Raw genomic sequence first — 14,019 nt, 5'->3', positions numbered from 1 at the left:
ACTATTACCTGCTGGGAGTTCCATGTGGGCGGTGCTACTCTCTGATTGGCTGAAATCTAATATAACTGTTACCTGAGGGATTTTTCTATGGGGTTTATCCAAATGGCGCCCCTCTCTGATCGATGGAAATCCAAGTGAACTTTATCAGTCAGCTTCGCTATTACTGTGGATGTTTTATCTGTTTCTCCCAACCAGACCCTCGGGGGTTGTCCCATGATGCAAAGTTGGTAAAACCAGGTGTGACCACATACATATATGTAAAGGAGGAGAAATGTGCTGTTTAAAAGTAAAGTAACTTACATCCCTGTGCTGTTCTTCTCCCTATGGATCTAATCACCTCTCTGAGCTGTGACCCTGCTGTTGCCAGGCAACACAGCCCAAACTTTCCCTCAATCCCTCTTGCTTACATGTGCAGTGGAGACCAACTACCATTACATTCAGTGGTTATTTCTTATCTGGTTTTACAGGCAGGCGTATGTTTCTACCAGAGGAGTAAGAGGAAGCTCCAAGACAAAATCCGTACTAGGAGCCCCCACTATTTATTAGTATTCATAGTACAATTGTCTTATGAGACAGAGACAACTTTCGGCCAGGGTTAGGTGTCATGTCTATTGCTATATCTCTGACTTATACATTTGAATCATTATTGCATAGGATGATTGTATGTATGTATCTATGCATTTGTCCATTTAAAACAGCAACCAGATGATACTGTTGACAGGGATTGCAAGATCCTTTTCAGACACCTGCTCTCCCAAAGAAATACATGGAGGGGGCATGTCTGTCATCGCTTCATGAGGGGTTCGACATGCCCCGTTCCCGGGAAGAGCCAGGGTCCCACGATTAGACAGTTATTCCCTATACTTTGGATAGGGGATAAGTGTTCCTAAACGATAGTTCTCATTTACACATCCTGCCGACTGTCCGACAGACAGGTACAGAGAATAGTTAGTAGTATGAGGACAAGGGCTTCATTGTTGTTTTTCCTCTCCAACAAGGTTTAGGTAGGAAGATCGGGCAATGCCGGGTAAGATTTTGGTCCTGACACAAACAGTCTTGCCAAAATCCTACTGCTGATGTGGCAGAGGGGAGAGGCTCCTGCTTCAGCCAGTTGTCTTACAGCCTTACCCAAGACAATAAGGAGGTGGAGTGTGAACATGATTGATCTCCTGGGACAGACGGGGAAAATATTTTTAAGTAACTATTTTCTAGTTTTAGTTGTAATAGGAGACAAAATACAGTGGGGCAAAAAAGTATTTAGTCAGCCACCAATCGTGCAAGTTCTCCAACTTAAAAAGATGAGAGAGGCCTGTAATTTTCATAATATGTATACCTCAACTATGAGAGACGTAATGAGAAAAAAAATCCATAAAATCACATTGTCTGATTTTTAAAGAATTTATTTGCAAATTATGGTGGAAAATATGTATTTGGTCACCTACAAACAAGCAAGATTTCTGGCTCTCACAGACCTGTAACTTCTTTTAAGAGTCTCCTCTGTCCTCCATTGGTTACCTGTATTAATGGAACCCGCTTGACACCTGTCCACAACCTCAAACAGTCACAGTCCAAACTCCACTATGGCCAAGCCCAAAGAGCTGTCAAAGGACACCAGAAACAAAATTGTGGACCTGAACCAGGCTGAAAAGACTAAATCTACAATAGGCAAGCAGCCTGGTGTGAAGAAATCAACTGTGGGAGGAATTGTTAGAAAATGGAAAACATACAAGACCACTGATAATCTCCCTCGATCTGGGGCTCCATGCAAGTGTCAAAATGATCACCAAAGTAGAACTTTTTGGTAAAAACTCAACTCGTCTTCTTTGGAGTAGAAAGAATGCTGAGTTGCATCCAAAGAACACCATACCTACTGTGAAGCATGTGGGTGGAAACATCATGCTTTGGGGCTGTTTTTCTGCTAAGGGACCAGGACGACTGATACATGTAAAGGAAATAATAAATGGGGCCATGTATGGTGAGATTTTGAGTGAAAACCTCCTTCCAATAGCAAGGGCATTGAAGATGAAACGTGGCTGGGTGTTTCAGCATGACAATGATCCCAAACACACTGCCCGGGCAATGAAGGAGTGGCTTCGTAAGAAGCATTTCAAGGTCCTGCATTGGCCTAGCCAGTCTCCAGATCTCAACCTCATAGAAAACCTTTGGAGGGAGTTGAAAGTCTGTGTTGCCCAGCGACAGCCCCAAAACATCACTGCTCTAGAGGAGTTCTGCATCGAGGAATGGGCCAAAATACCAACAACAGTGTGTAAAAACCTTGTGAAGACTTACAGAAAATGTTTGACCTCTGTCATTGCCAACAAAAGGTATATAACAAAGTATTGAGATGAACTTTTGTTATTGACCAAATACTTATTTTCCCCCATAATTTGCAAATACATTCTTTAAAAATCAGACAATATGATTTTATGGATTTTTTTCTCATTATGTCTCTCATAGTTGAGGTTATAACCTATGATGAAAATTACAGGACTCTTTCTAAGTGGGAGAACTTGCACATTTGGTGGCTGACTAAATACTTTTTTGCCCCACTGTAGGTTCAAAGGAAATATGAAAATTAAGCAACGAAGAGCTGGGATACTTTTTAATAATTCATCATTTTCAGCAATTGCGAACCTAACGTTAGTTTTATATATATATAAAGATTTATACTAGTCCTGTATGCAGTAACTGTAAATGTTCACAGATTGTAAATTACTTTTTATCTCTGCAGGCCATGCAATGTTCAAGCTGACCTACCTCAACAACCACGACTACAAACACCTGTACTTTGAATCGGACGCAGCTACTGTTAATGAGATTGTCTTAAAGGTTGGTGTCTTCATCTTGTGCTAATGTACAGACTCGCCTATTGATCATTCTATGTTGGGGGAATTTATCATTCTCTGCACCAGCAGAGTGGCAAAGTTAGAAATATTTTTTATTTAGCAAACTCAAGCTTTGTGCAATAATTTAGGCCAAAAATGGAGCTTGCACAAAAGTTTTGTGCTGGCACAGGGAACTCTAAAGTGCCAATGTTTTTGGCCACGTTCTGGCTCTGAATTGTTGAATATTTTAATGTTATTCTATAACACTGTACTAATATCAACAGTACCTGCAGTTGCTTTTAGGAACCCAGTAAAATGACCCACCATTCATGAGCATACTCCTTGCGCTATTTTGCACCTCCTTCTGACCTCTGCATTACTGCCATCCAGTTAGACTCCATGCCAAAATTTACATAGTGTTGTAACAAGTCAGTATTACCTAAAACATAGTACTTAGCTTCTATACTTCCAGCTTCAAGATTCGTAACTTTTTTTAAACTTTATTGAACATATTGTAAAAACACTTCACTTACAGCCAATGGGGGAGATTTATCAAACTGTGTGAGAGAAAATATTTAGTAATTTTCCCAAAGCAACCAATCACAGCTCAGTTAACGAGCTCTGGTAAAGTAAAATCTGAGCTGTGATTGGTTGCTGTGGGAAAATCTCTCACACAGTTTGATAAATCTCCCCCGATGTGTTTTAGACAGTTAAAGGAGAACTCCAGCAAAAATTAACTTATCCCATATCCGCAGTATAGGGGATAAGTAGTTGATCGCGGGGGTCCAACTGCTGGGACCCCGCCTGATCTCCGGGACAGGACCCCGTCTCTCTCAGTGAGGAGCGTTTGTTGTCTACAAGTAGACAGCAGGCGTTCCATTAATTTCGAAGCGCCTTACTCTGCGCCTTACTCTGGTCTTTTCAGCACTCCCATAGAAATTAATGGAGCCTCCAGTGATCATGTGGTGTCTCAGCGCTCAAACCCCCTGCGATCAGCTACTTATCCCCTATCCTGTAAATTGGTACATTTTTGCAGTTTTTCTTTAACTGTCCTTTATCTTTGTTGGAAAGATGTTCCCTAAAAGGGAAAAATACTGTGGACATCCAAATATAAGAGCATCCATAACATCCGGTTTATGCAGCTGAATGTGCCAAAGCAGGGAAAATCCTCCTGCCACAACTGTGGCCGTAAGAGTTCCGACATTCATATGGCCACAGACACAGTCATGGCCATAAATATTGGCACCCCTGAAATTTTTCAAGAAAATGAAGTATTTCTCACAGAAAAGGATTGCAGTACCACATGTTTTGCTATACACATGTTTATTCCCTTTGTGTGTATTGGATCTAAACCAAAAAAAGGGAGGAAAAACAACAAATTGGACATAATGTCACACCAAACTCCAAAAATGGGCTGGACAAAATTATTTGCACCCTTTCAGAATTGTGGAAAAATAAGATTGTTTCAAGCATGTGATGCTCCTTTAAACTCACATGGGATAAGTAACAGGTGTGGGCAATATAAAAATCACACCTGAAAGCAGATAAAACTGAGAGAAGTTCAATTAGTCTTTGCCTTGTGTGTCTGTGTGTGCCACACTAAGCATGGACAACAGAAAGAGGATAAGAGAACTGCCTGAGGACTTGAGAACCAAAATTGTGGAAAAATATCAACAATCTCAAGGTTACAAGTAGAGATGAGCGAACTTACAGTAAATTCGATTCGTCACGAACTTCTCAGCTCGGCGGTTGCTGACTTTTCCTGCATAAATTAGTTCAGCTTTCCGGTGCTCCGGTGGGCTGGAAAAGGTGGATACAGTCCTAGGAAAGAGTCTCCTAGGACTGTATCCACCTTTTACAGCCCACGGGAGCACCTGAAAGCTGAACTCATTTATGCAGGAAAAGCCATCAACTGCCGAGCCGAGAAGTTCGTGGCGAATCGAATTTACTGTAAGTTCGCTCATCTCTAGTTACCAGTGATCTAGATTTACCTTTGTACACAGTGCGCAACATTATCAAGTTTGCAACCCCCGGCACTGTAGCTAATCTCCCTGGGCGTGGACGGAAGAGAAAAATTGATGAAAGGTGTCAACACGGGATAGTCCGGATGGTGGATAAGCAACCCCAAACAAGTTCCAAAGATATTCAAGCTGTCCTGCAGGCTCATGGAGCATCAGTGTTAGTGCGAACTATCCGTCGACATTTAAATGAAATGAAACGCTGTGGCATGAGGACCCTACTGCTGACACAGAGACATAAAAATGCAAGACTACATTTTGCCAAAATGAACTTGAGTAAGCCAAAATCCTTCTGGGAAAACATCTTGTGGACAGATGAGACCAAGATAAAGCTTTTTGGTAAGGCGCCTCATTGTACTGTCTACCGAAAACAGAATGAGGCCTACCAAGAAAAGAACACAGTACCTACAGTGAAATATGGTGGAGGTTCAATGATGTTTTGGGGTTGTTCTGCTGCCTCTGGCACTGGGTGCCTTGAATCTGTGCAATGCATCATAAAATCTAAGGATTACCAATGTATTTTGGGCCGCACTGTACAGCCCAGTGTCAGAAAGCTGGGTTTGTGTCCGAGATCTTTGGTCTTCCAGCAGGACAATGACCCCAAACATACTTCAAAAAGCACCCAGAAATGGATGGCAACAAAGCACTGGAGAATTCTGAAGTGGCCAGCAGTGAGTCCAGATCTAAATCCCATTGAACACCTGTGGAGAGATCTTAAAATTGCTGTTGGGAAAAGGCGCCTTCCAATAAGAGAGACCAGGAGCAGTTTGCAAAGGAAGAGTGGTCCAACATTCCGGCTGAGAGGTGCAAGAAGCTTATTGATGGTTATAGAAAGGGTGCCAATAATTTTGTCCAGCCCATTTTTGGAGTTTGGTGTGACATGATAATGTCGTCCAATTTGCTTTTTTCCCTCCCATTTTTGGTTTTGTTCCAATACACACAAAGGGAATAAACATGTGTATAGCAAAACGTGTTACTGCAATCCTTTTCTGTGAGATATACTTCATTTTCTTGAAAATTTTTAGGGGTGCCAACATTTACAACCATGACTGTTTGTGGAAGTAGTACCTTGCTTATACCCATCCACTATTTAGAATTGTTGCTTGCCTAAAACGCGCTGGCTCTACCAGAGGCATGTTTTTACAAGATGTTCAGTACATTTAGAAAATGTTAAGAATCTTAAAGCTGGAAGCCATTCTGTATTCTTGTTTAAATCAGATCCAAGGGATTCTTCTAATCTACAGGAAGCAACAGTCATTTTGGTGACTGTGCTAGAATTTCTTTTTGTTTGATAGTAGCTTTCTGGGCCATAGTACCCACATAGCCATTCAGAGGGTACTAGGACACTAGCATCCAGCCAACAGAAGTGTCCATGACTAATGGCCAGAGAAAACAAATGAAGACCACCACAGTAAATATTTCAGGCAAATTGATACAGAAGTCGGCACTACCGCCCACAATAACCTTTGTGGCCACGTACCACAGGTAAATCCATAACATACAAGAATAAAAATAACAAGATGCCACTCACCTCTTCTTGTGCTTCATTTATTTATCTTTGTGCATTATAAACGCCAGCATGGCAGGACACAACGCCTGGATGGCACTGCATGGCAGCACCGTCCTGGCGTTATGTCCTGCCATGCTGGAGTTTATAATGCACGAAGAGAAATAATTGAAGCACAAAAAGCGGTAAGTGGCCTCTCGTTGTTTTTATTCTTTCGTGGTACAGTAAATATTTCCCCATACTGTGAATGAATCCAGTTGTGTGTGCAAATATACATATGCCACCTATGCACAATTACCCAAATGTTACTAGATGGCCATGGTTCCAACACCGGTATATCTTCATTATGGGCTAAAATGTCTATAACATTACTACATGTTAAAGGGGTACTCCGTCCCTAGACATCTTAGCCCCTATTCAAAGCCGCCACGGGAACCCAGTGTTCTTAACATATCTGTTTAGAATGCCAGTTGCCGCATGGATATCATGGGGGTCACAGCGGCAGGACCCACGCAATCAGACCTCTTATCCCCTATCCTTTGGATAGGGGATAAGATGTCTATGGGCAGAATACCCCTTTTAATATGAAACGGCATATCATCTAGCTATAGTAAATTACTAAATATTCTTTCCATATCAAATTATCTTTTACAAGATTTGTGCTTGTTATCATTAAACTTTTAATCATTTATATACTGGCCATGCGGTGCTTATTCTGGTACACAGTGTGTACCACAGCTTCACTTATGCACTGAACCTACACCTGTATGATCATCACATGACTTGGGTCTAACGGCGCTAATACATGTTACAACTAAGCTGCAAGAACCGTACGCTACCCTGTTGCATCTGTATTTGCAGCTATTAATTCAAGTGCTGTTACTGCAACATAGCCTCAATATGTACGGGCACCTAATCTTCTGGAAGAAAGCAGTGAAGATTAAGTAACTGTATACAGAGATCTTGAAAACTGTTAAGAATTGGTACACAAAATATATCAGTAAAGTGCAGTACGTTTTGTTATACAGTGTTCGCTCCTGAAACCTGCGCACGCCCTTAAGCCACGGATACCAGAAACCACTGGTAAAGTAGAAAGACATGGTCAGTGGCATAGGTCTGTGATTTACCCGTCACACTGACCCCATGTTTGTATCAAACACATTGTATCATATTGTAGAGAGCCAGCAGGACTGTGATCCGCAATGTGTCGGGGCTGGTAGTTGGTAATGTGAGCCAAGCGCATGATGTGTATACACTGAATTCTACATAATTAGCAATGGATCTAATCGAATGGTTAATTGCAGCTTTTAGATGCACTGAACAGATATTAATAGCCAGCATAAAGCAGACTTCATTATCTGTGTAGTTAAGTGCTGCCATTCCAATCTGAATATAGCGATAATGAGTATACCTTGTTAATTTAACCACTTCCCATGTGCAATGTGGATACCGAGCAATATGTTTCAGTCCACTATAGACACAACACATCGATTAGGAAAACTATTGTAATAATTTGTAAGCACATGCGTAATTAGTGCTTAGTGCCCCGAGTACAGACGATATTATGTGTGATAGTGTTACAGCTCTGTTTACAGCAATTTTATTAATCACACCCTGAAATGCGTTGCATTGCGACAGTAAACATTTTGGGTCTCTAGAATACATTTCTTACCAAGAAACTTAAATGATTGCATTGAAATGCTGTATACAGCCTTAAATTTTTTTTTTTTTCTTAATTTTTTTTTTGGGCTCCTTTATTTGGTATGTGCTAAAATGTCACTAGTAGACTGTAGCCAGTATTGAATACTAGGTAGATAGCAAAAACATAGTAAAGTTGAGAGATGAGTATGGGACCAGTGACGTAATGTGAAGACCATCATGCTAGTTAGGCCTTGTTCACATATGCATCAGAGGTTTTGATAGAGATTCCAGACAAAATAGCACTGCATCTACATACTGCTCCAAAACCAACACACTCCCTAGATATGTTCACTGTAAACCATCCTTCCTGATATTCATGGCTCCTGTAGCCCCTGTTGACTTCTCTAGCTGCTTGAAATTGTTTGCCATCATTCCCTCCCCTTGCCTACATCTCACAGCAGTCTTTGCAGCTCTCCTCTGCCAGCCAGGGGAGAGCAGCCCCCACCCTTTTGCTCTGAGACCATACACACCTCCCAGTTCTCAGCACTAAAGTATGCCTCATCAGTGCAGGGCAGAAATCACATGGTCTGTGTGTCTCTGGGGCAGTGTTTACAAACCAGGGTGCCTCCGGATGTCAAAAAACTACAACTCCCAGCATGCCTGGACAGCCTTTGGATGTAGTTGTAGTTTTGCAACACCTGGAGGCACCCTGGTTCGGAAACACTGCTCTGAAGGGTGGGGGCTGCTTTCAGTGAGGAAAATGGACAGAGTGGATGGGTGGATGATGTCATTCCTTCACTTCATACATGTGACAACCAAAGAGGGGAAACTGATCTAGATAACTAATGAATGATACTATTGATATAGACAATTAAAAAGGTTGATAAAAAGTAAAGGATGAACTATGGGTTTAGTTCCCAGAAGTACCCCCTTAAAGTCAATGAAAACCGCTGGGAGCCCCCATTGTCCATCATACAGGGGATCTACTAACTATTTTTTTGTTCTACTCCTATGAACAATTGGAGCAATGGTAAGATGAATGATGGTGTAGACCCAGTCTGTTCAGTTAAAATTATTAAGTTTGGGTGACCATAATCTATGTTTAGTAAACCTTAGCCTTAATTTGGGTGGTGACCTGTGTCGTGCATTCTTTTGATGCCGCCTATTATGGTATGCCATATAGTGTCCAAGAAACACAATGATGCCTAAATAACAATGCATGTTTCCTAAATAACACAAAACAAGAAATTAAACAAGAAAATGTAGCTGTATTTTGTGCAGATGCACAGGTTTGGCCACAAAGAGTAGGATTGTGTTCAGATGTTTTTGATACTCTGTATTTTTGCATGAAACATTGCTTGTGCCCCTTTTACTTGTTCCTCAGTTACACACCCTGAAGGTCATTCCTATATTTAACCTCATCTATTAATTTAGGGAAAAAAATCACATTCAGAATCTCCTATTGTGTGGGGGAAGGGACTTGGTGGCTACTGCTCAGGACATGTTCCCTATTTAGTTTAGTTGTCAGTTTTCTCAAAGGGGTACTCAGCACCTAGACATCTTATCCCCTATCCCAAGACCTCTCAATGCCCCCTCCCATAGACTTGCATTGAGGGGCGTGGTATGATGTCACGGGGTGCTGGTCATGATGTTACGAGCCCCCGGCGAAGCAACCATCCTCTAAACCAACGCTAAGTGCTGCACAGAGATCGCGGGGGTCCCAGTGGCAGGCCCCCCCAAATCAAATCCTTTGATAGAGGATAAGATGTCTAGGGGCGGAGTACCTCATAAAGGTCTTTTTATTACTTTATTCACATTATACATATAACTTGCTCTCTTCATTTTCCTTAGGTTAATTACATTCTGGAGTCTAGGGCCAGTACAGTTCGAGCAGATTACTTTGCCCAGAAACAGAAAAAACTGACCAGGAGAACCAGCTTCAGCTTTCAGAAGGAGAAGAAACCGGGCTAGATGGGAAGTCAGAAAACATGAGGAGAAAAGACTAGGTGGACACATGGAACCTCAGTGCTGGCCGGCCAGAGAGCCTCCTGCATCCTCATTGTAGAGACACTGATGAATGGTGGCTATGAGGATCTATCACAATCTGTTATCATTAATATATATAGAGGGAGAATTATCTTGTCCAACCTGCAGACATTCCCTCCTTTTACGGCCTTTATGTCTGTGTGAACAGACTCCACTTATTGCAACTTTGTTAACTTTTACAACTATGTAGCCTTGTTTTACGTACTGAAATATTGACTATGTTCAGGCCATCCCGTAAGTTAAATGCGCTTCTTATGTAGTAGAAGAGGGGAATATGCTGGAATTTGTTTAATTCCTTTGAAGGATACATTTGCGTAATCCCTTTTATCCAGTGTAAGAGAACAGGGCTGTGTAAATTTTCTTATCTTGGATCAGCTTTTTAAAATAAAGAAGGTTAGAGCGTATTGGTCTGTGCACAGAACTGTATTGTACTGTAGAATATGTAGACTGTACAGAAAAGTATTGTACTGTAGAATATTATTGAGCCAAGGGTCACTACTAGACGTAAAAATATTTTGATAAGTGCCCCACCTAAAACATATTTTTGGGTGTAAAAAACTGAATAAGCATTGCATTTCAATAGATCTCTTTAAGCAGCTTGTTTCCTTCTCTCTCTGTTAGATCAGCATGTACGATCATTGACAAAAATAATTCACCCAGATAGAAATGTCCGATTGCAGTTATGTAAAGGAATACAGGTATGTCTAAATATTGGTGGACACACTGCACCAACTGCTCGTGTGATGATCTGGGGAGCCATTGTTATATGAGGGACACTAACAGCTCAGTGTTATGTGCATTACATCCTGTGACCACATGTATTGCCTCTCATGCCAGGGATTCCCACTGGCATTTTTCAGTAGGATAATTCTCACTCGCAAAAAGCAAGGGTTTCCTGGGAATATATTTACCAGATTGCAACACTTCCTTGGCTTTCCCTATTATCAGATTTATTGCAAATCAAGCATTTTTGAGACTAACACCAGTTTCTGTAGCCTTGAAGTGTGCAGGATCTACTGGCCCAGCTTCAGCATCTGTGCCACAGATGTGCCACAGAATGCCATATGGAACCTGTGTGCCTACATGGCCAACTGTGTCCCCTCTTGTATCCAGCCTGAAATCGGCCCTACAGCCGCTAAAGCCTCCTTTAACTTGTACAGTTTTCCCCAATAAACATATCCTTGTGGCCAGTGAATGGATGAACCAGCAGGCCCTGCACTGAACTGGAGCTACAGGGCTAGGCAAGTGTGGCTGTTTTCCTATTTTTCCCCTGCTGGAGCGGCATATTAATTTTTTAAAATAAAACACTGGTATACCCCTTTAATAGTTGTCTGTAAAAGGATGACAAATGAAGTCCCAGATGTGCTCGATGAGAGACAAGTCTGGAGATGCTGCAGGTCATGGTAGAATGTTAAAGGGGTTTTCCACCATAAGGTGATTTTAGTACTTACCTACCAGACAGTAATGGACATGTTTAGGAAGGATCCATGCTTTTCTTGGGGCTAATTGGCTGTGTTCTTAATTTACTATAATGCTGATGATATCTGTTTGTGAAATGGCTATTTCCTGTTTGAGTTCCCTCCCTCCAACTACAAGTCCCTGGATTCCTTGTTTGTTGTGAGGTCACTTTTCTACATCCCACACCTCAGCCACCCACCAATAAAGCCCAGGTGAGCTACTTTCCATGCTTACTGTGAACAACAGACCAGTGTTTTCTTACCAGGGTGCCTCCATTTGTTGCAAAACTACAATTCTTGCAGAATGATCTCCCACCCATCGGTCGCCTCACTCATTAAAGCAGACAGTCTTCTTTGAAAACCTGACTAGTGATGTAATGTCTAGGGCCCCACTGAAACCTGGGAAAACCTGAGACGACACTCGTTTTGTATGTTGTTAAAAATAAACATTGGGGCATAAGAATTGCAAGACCATCCATCAAATACAGGTAGAGACACAATATTATGAACTACACTAACGTTACAGCCCCTTTAGCGTGGTCAAATAAAACAAATCCTGGAATATCCCTTTAAGGCCACTCAAGCTGATTACAGAAGCAGGAGTACCATGTGATCTGACTTTGTCCTGGTTGAAAAAGAGCTCCAAGGACACTGCATAGAATTGGCTCAACCAATGGTATAACAACCAAATCTGTGTAACAGGTACTGTTATTGTACCTAAAATTAAGACTAGTTCCAACTACTGTTATGCCACCCACACCATAATTCTGGGAAAAGAACTGGTGTGATTTTCCCCCATAAAGGCCTCTTCATGGCATTTCCCACTTAAACTCCAGACCAAAGAAAAAAAAAAGTGGGACTCATCGCTGAAGACCGCCATTCAGTCTCCATTGCCATCTTGCTTTACACCATGATAGCCTTTGAGAGCAGTGGCTTGATTTCAATGGGATGCCTATAGCAGGAAATCTGACTCGTAGCCCAATGGCTTGCAAGCACCTCCTGATGGTCTATGTAGAAACTGCTCAACACCCTTGGCTCGGTATGCAACTTCCAATTTAATTTGCAGTACAGAATGTTTCACTACCCTATTCTTCTAATCTGACGATCGGTCAATGCAGAGATCGGCCTCTGTGCACCTCTTGCTGTCATTCCAATTCATTGTTCTCTAAACCACTGGTACACATAACGTTAAACAGTGCTGACATCTGGGCCTGCATGCGTGCCCATCTGCTAAAGTGATAAACTAAGGTCTCAGTTCAAGGATTCTGTCAATCTCAGTTTGTGACTGACTGGCAGGTCAACAAACAGGAAGCATTGCACAAACATTCTGTACTGACTTGTTCCAATTTTTTAGGTTTCACGCGACTGAGAAAGTTGGCTTTCCATCTGGCCTTTACACCACTGAAGCCCCTCCCACATGACACAGTTTGGAGTTGGTGCTTGAAAATCTGATAATTTGCAGATCTTGGCGACCTCTGCTACTTCCTCTCGCATATCACTAATGCTTGTCCTTTTATACTTGTCTTTCAATGTTGAGGGTATATAATCTTTACATTCACACATATAAAATTATATTTGAGTCCAACAACTCCTCCTTGGTGCACTATTTTTTTTTTTTGCCAGTGAGTGAATATGTGCGAGTTTGGGGATAATAGGTGTCCACAGAAGTAAGTATTCTTATGTATCTGTTTTTAATGGCTTTCAGCTCCCTTCTCTCTGTGTTTAAGATGGCAGCAGGATTATACACAGCAGCTTAGAGTGTGAAGAGTTAGGAGAGTATACGTGGTGGGCAGCTCACTCAGGCTGTAGATAGTGAGGAAAGCACAAGGCTGTCTGCAAGGAAGAATCATATGGGCTGTGTACAAGTGTCTAGAGGAAGCAGAGCTAACACAGCAAGCTGTGGACTCCTGAACACAACCTTACAAACAGCATGTATTTCTGCAAGATACACACCCCCATGGGAAAAGTCTGAACATAGCAGCAAACTGAGTATAGGGGTCTGGAAGTACAGTGGGGCAAAAAAGTATTTAGTCAGCCACCAATTGTGCAAGTTTCCCCACTTAACCCCTTAAGGACCGGGGGGTTTTCCGTTTTTGCATTTTCGTTTTTTCCTCCTTGCCTTTAAAAAATCAGAACTCTTTCAATTTTGCACCTAAAAATCCATATGATGGCTTATTTTTGGCACCACCAATTCTACTTTGTAATGATGTCAGTCATTTTGCCCAAAAATCTACGGCGAAAGAGAAAAAAAAATTGTGAGACAAAATTGGAAAAAAAAGCCGCCATTTTCAAATTTTTGATCGCTTTTTATTCATTTTTTCATGATATCAAAAGTGACCAAAAATGCACTATTTTGGACTTTGGAATTTTTTTGCGCGTACGCTATTGACTGTGCGGTTTAATTAACGATATATTTTTATAATGCGGACATTTCCGCACGCGGGGATACCATATATGTTTATTTTTATTTACACTGTTATTTTTTTTTATGGGAAAAGGGGGGTGATTCAAACTTTTCATAGGGA

At 41.6% G+C, this 14,019-nt stretch overlaps 1 protein-coding gene across 1 annotated transcript in view; it reads left to right on the top strand.

The window, feature by feature from the left end:
* The window catches only part of MAPKAP1 (MAPK associated protein 1), a 198,332-nt gene extending 184,313 nt beyond the window's left edge, over positions 1-14,019 (top strand). Inside the window, exons 11-12 of the mRNA XM_056538602.1 lie at positions 2,732-2,829; positions 9,843-14,019. Coding sequence (XP_056394577.1) covers positions 2,732-2,829; positions 9,843-9,962 — 218 coding nt within the window. The 3' untranslated portion in view covers positions 9,963-14,019. The remainder of the gene's footprint in view (positions 1-2,731; positions 2,830-9,842) is intronic.

The sequence above is a fragment of the Hyla sarda genome, chromosome 9 (assembly GCF_029499605.1).
Source record: "Hyla sarda isolate aHylSar1 chromosome 9, aHylSar1.hap1, whole genome shotgun sequence".
NCBI classification, from domain to species: Eukaryota; Metazoa; Chordata; class Amphibia; order Anura; family Hylidae; genus Hyla; species Hyla sarda.
The sequence above is the reverse complement of the archived record's forward strand: the minus strand, read 5'-3'. Positions and strand labels throughout refer to the sequence as shown.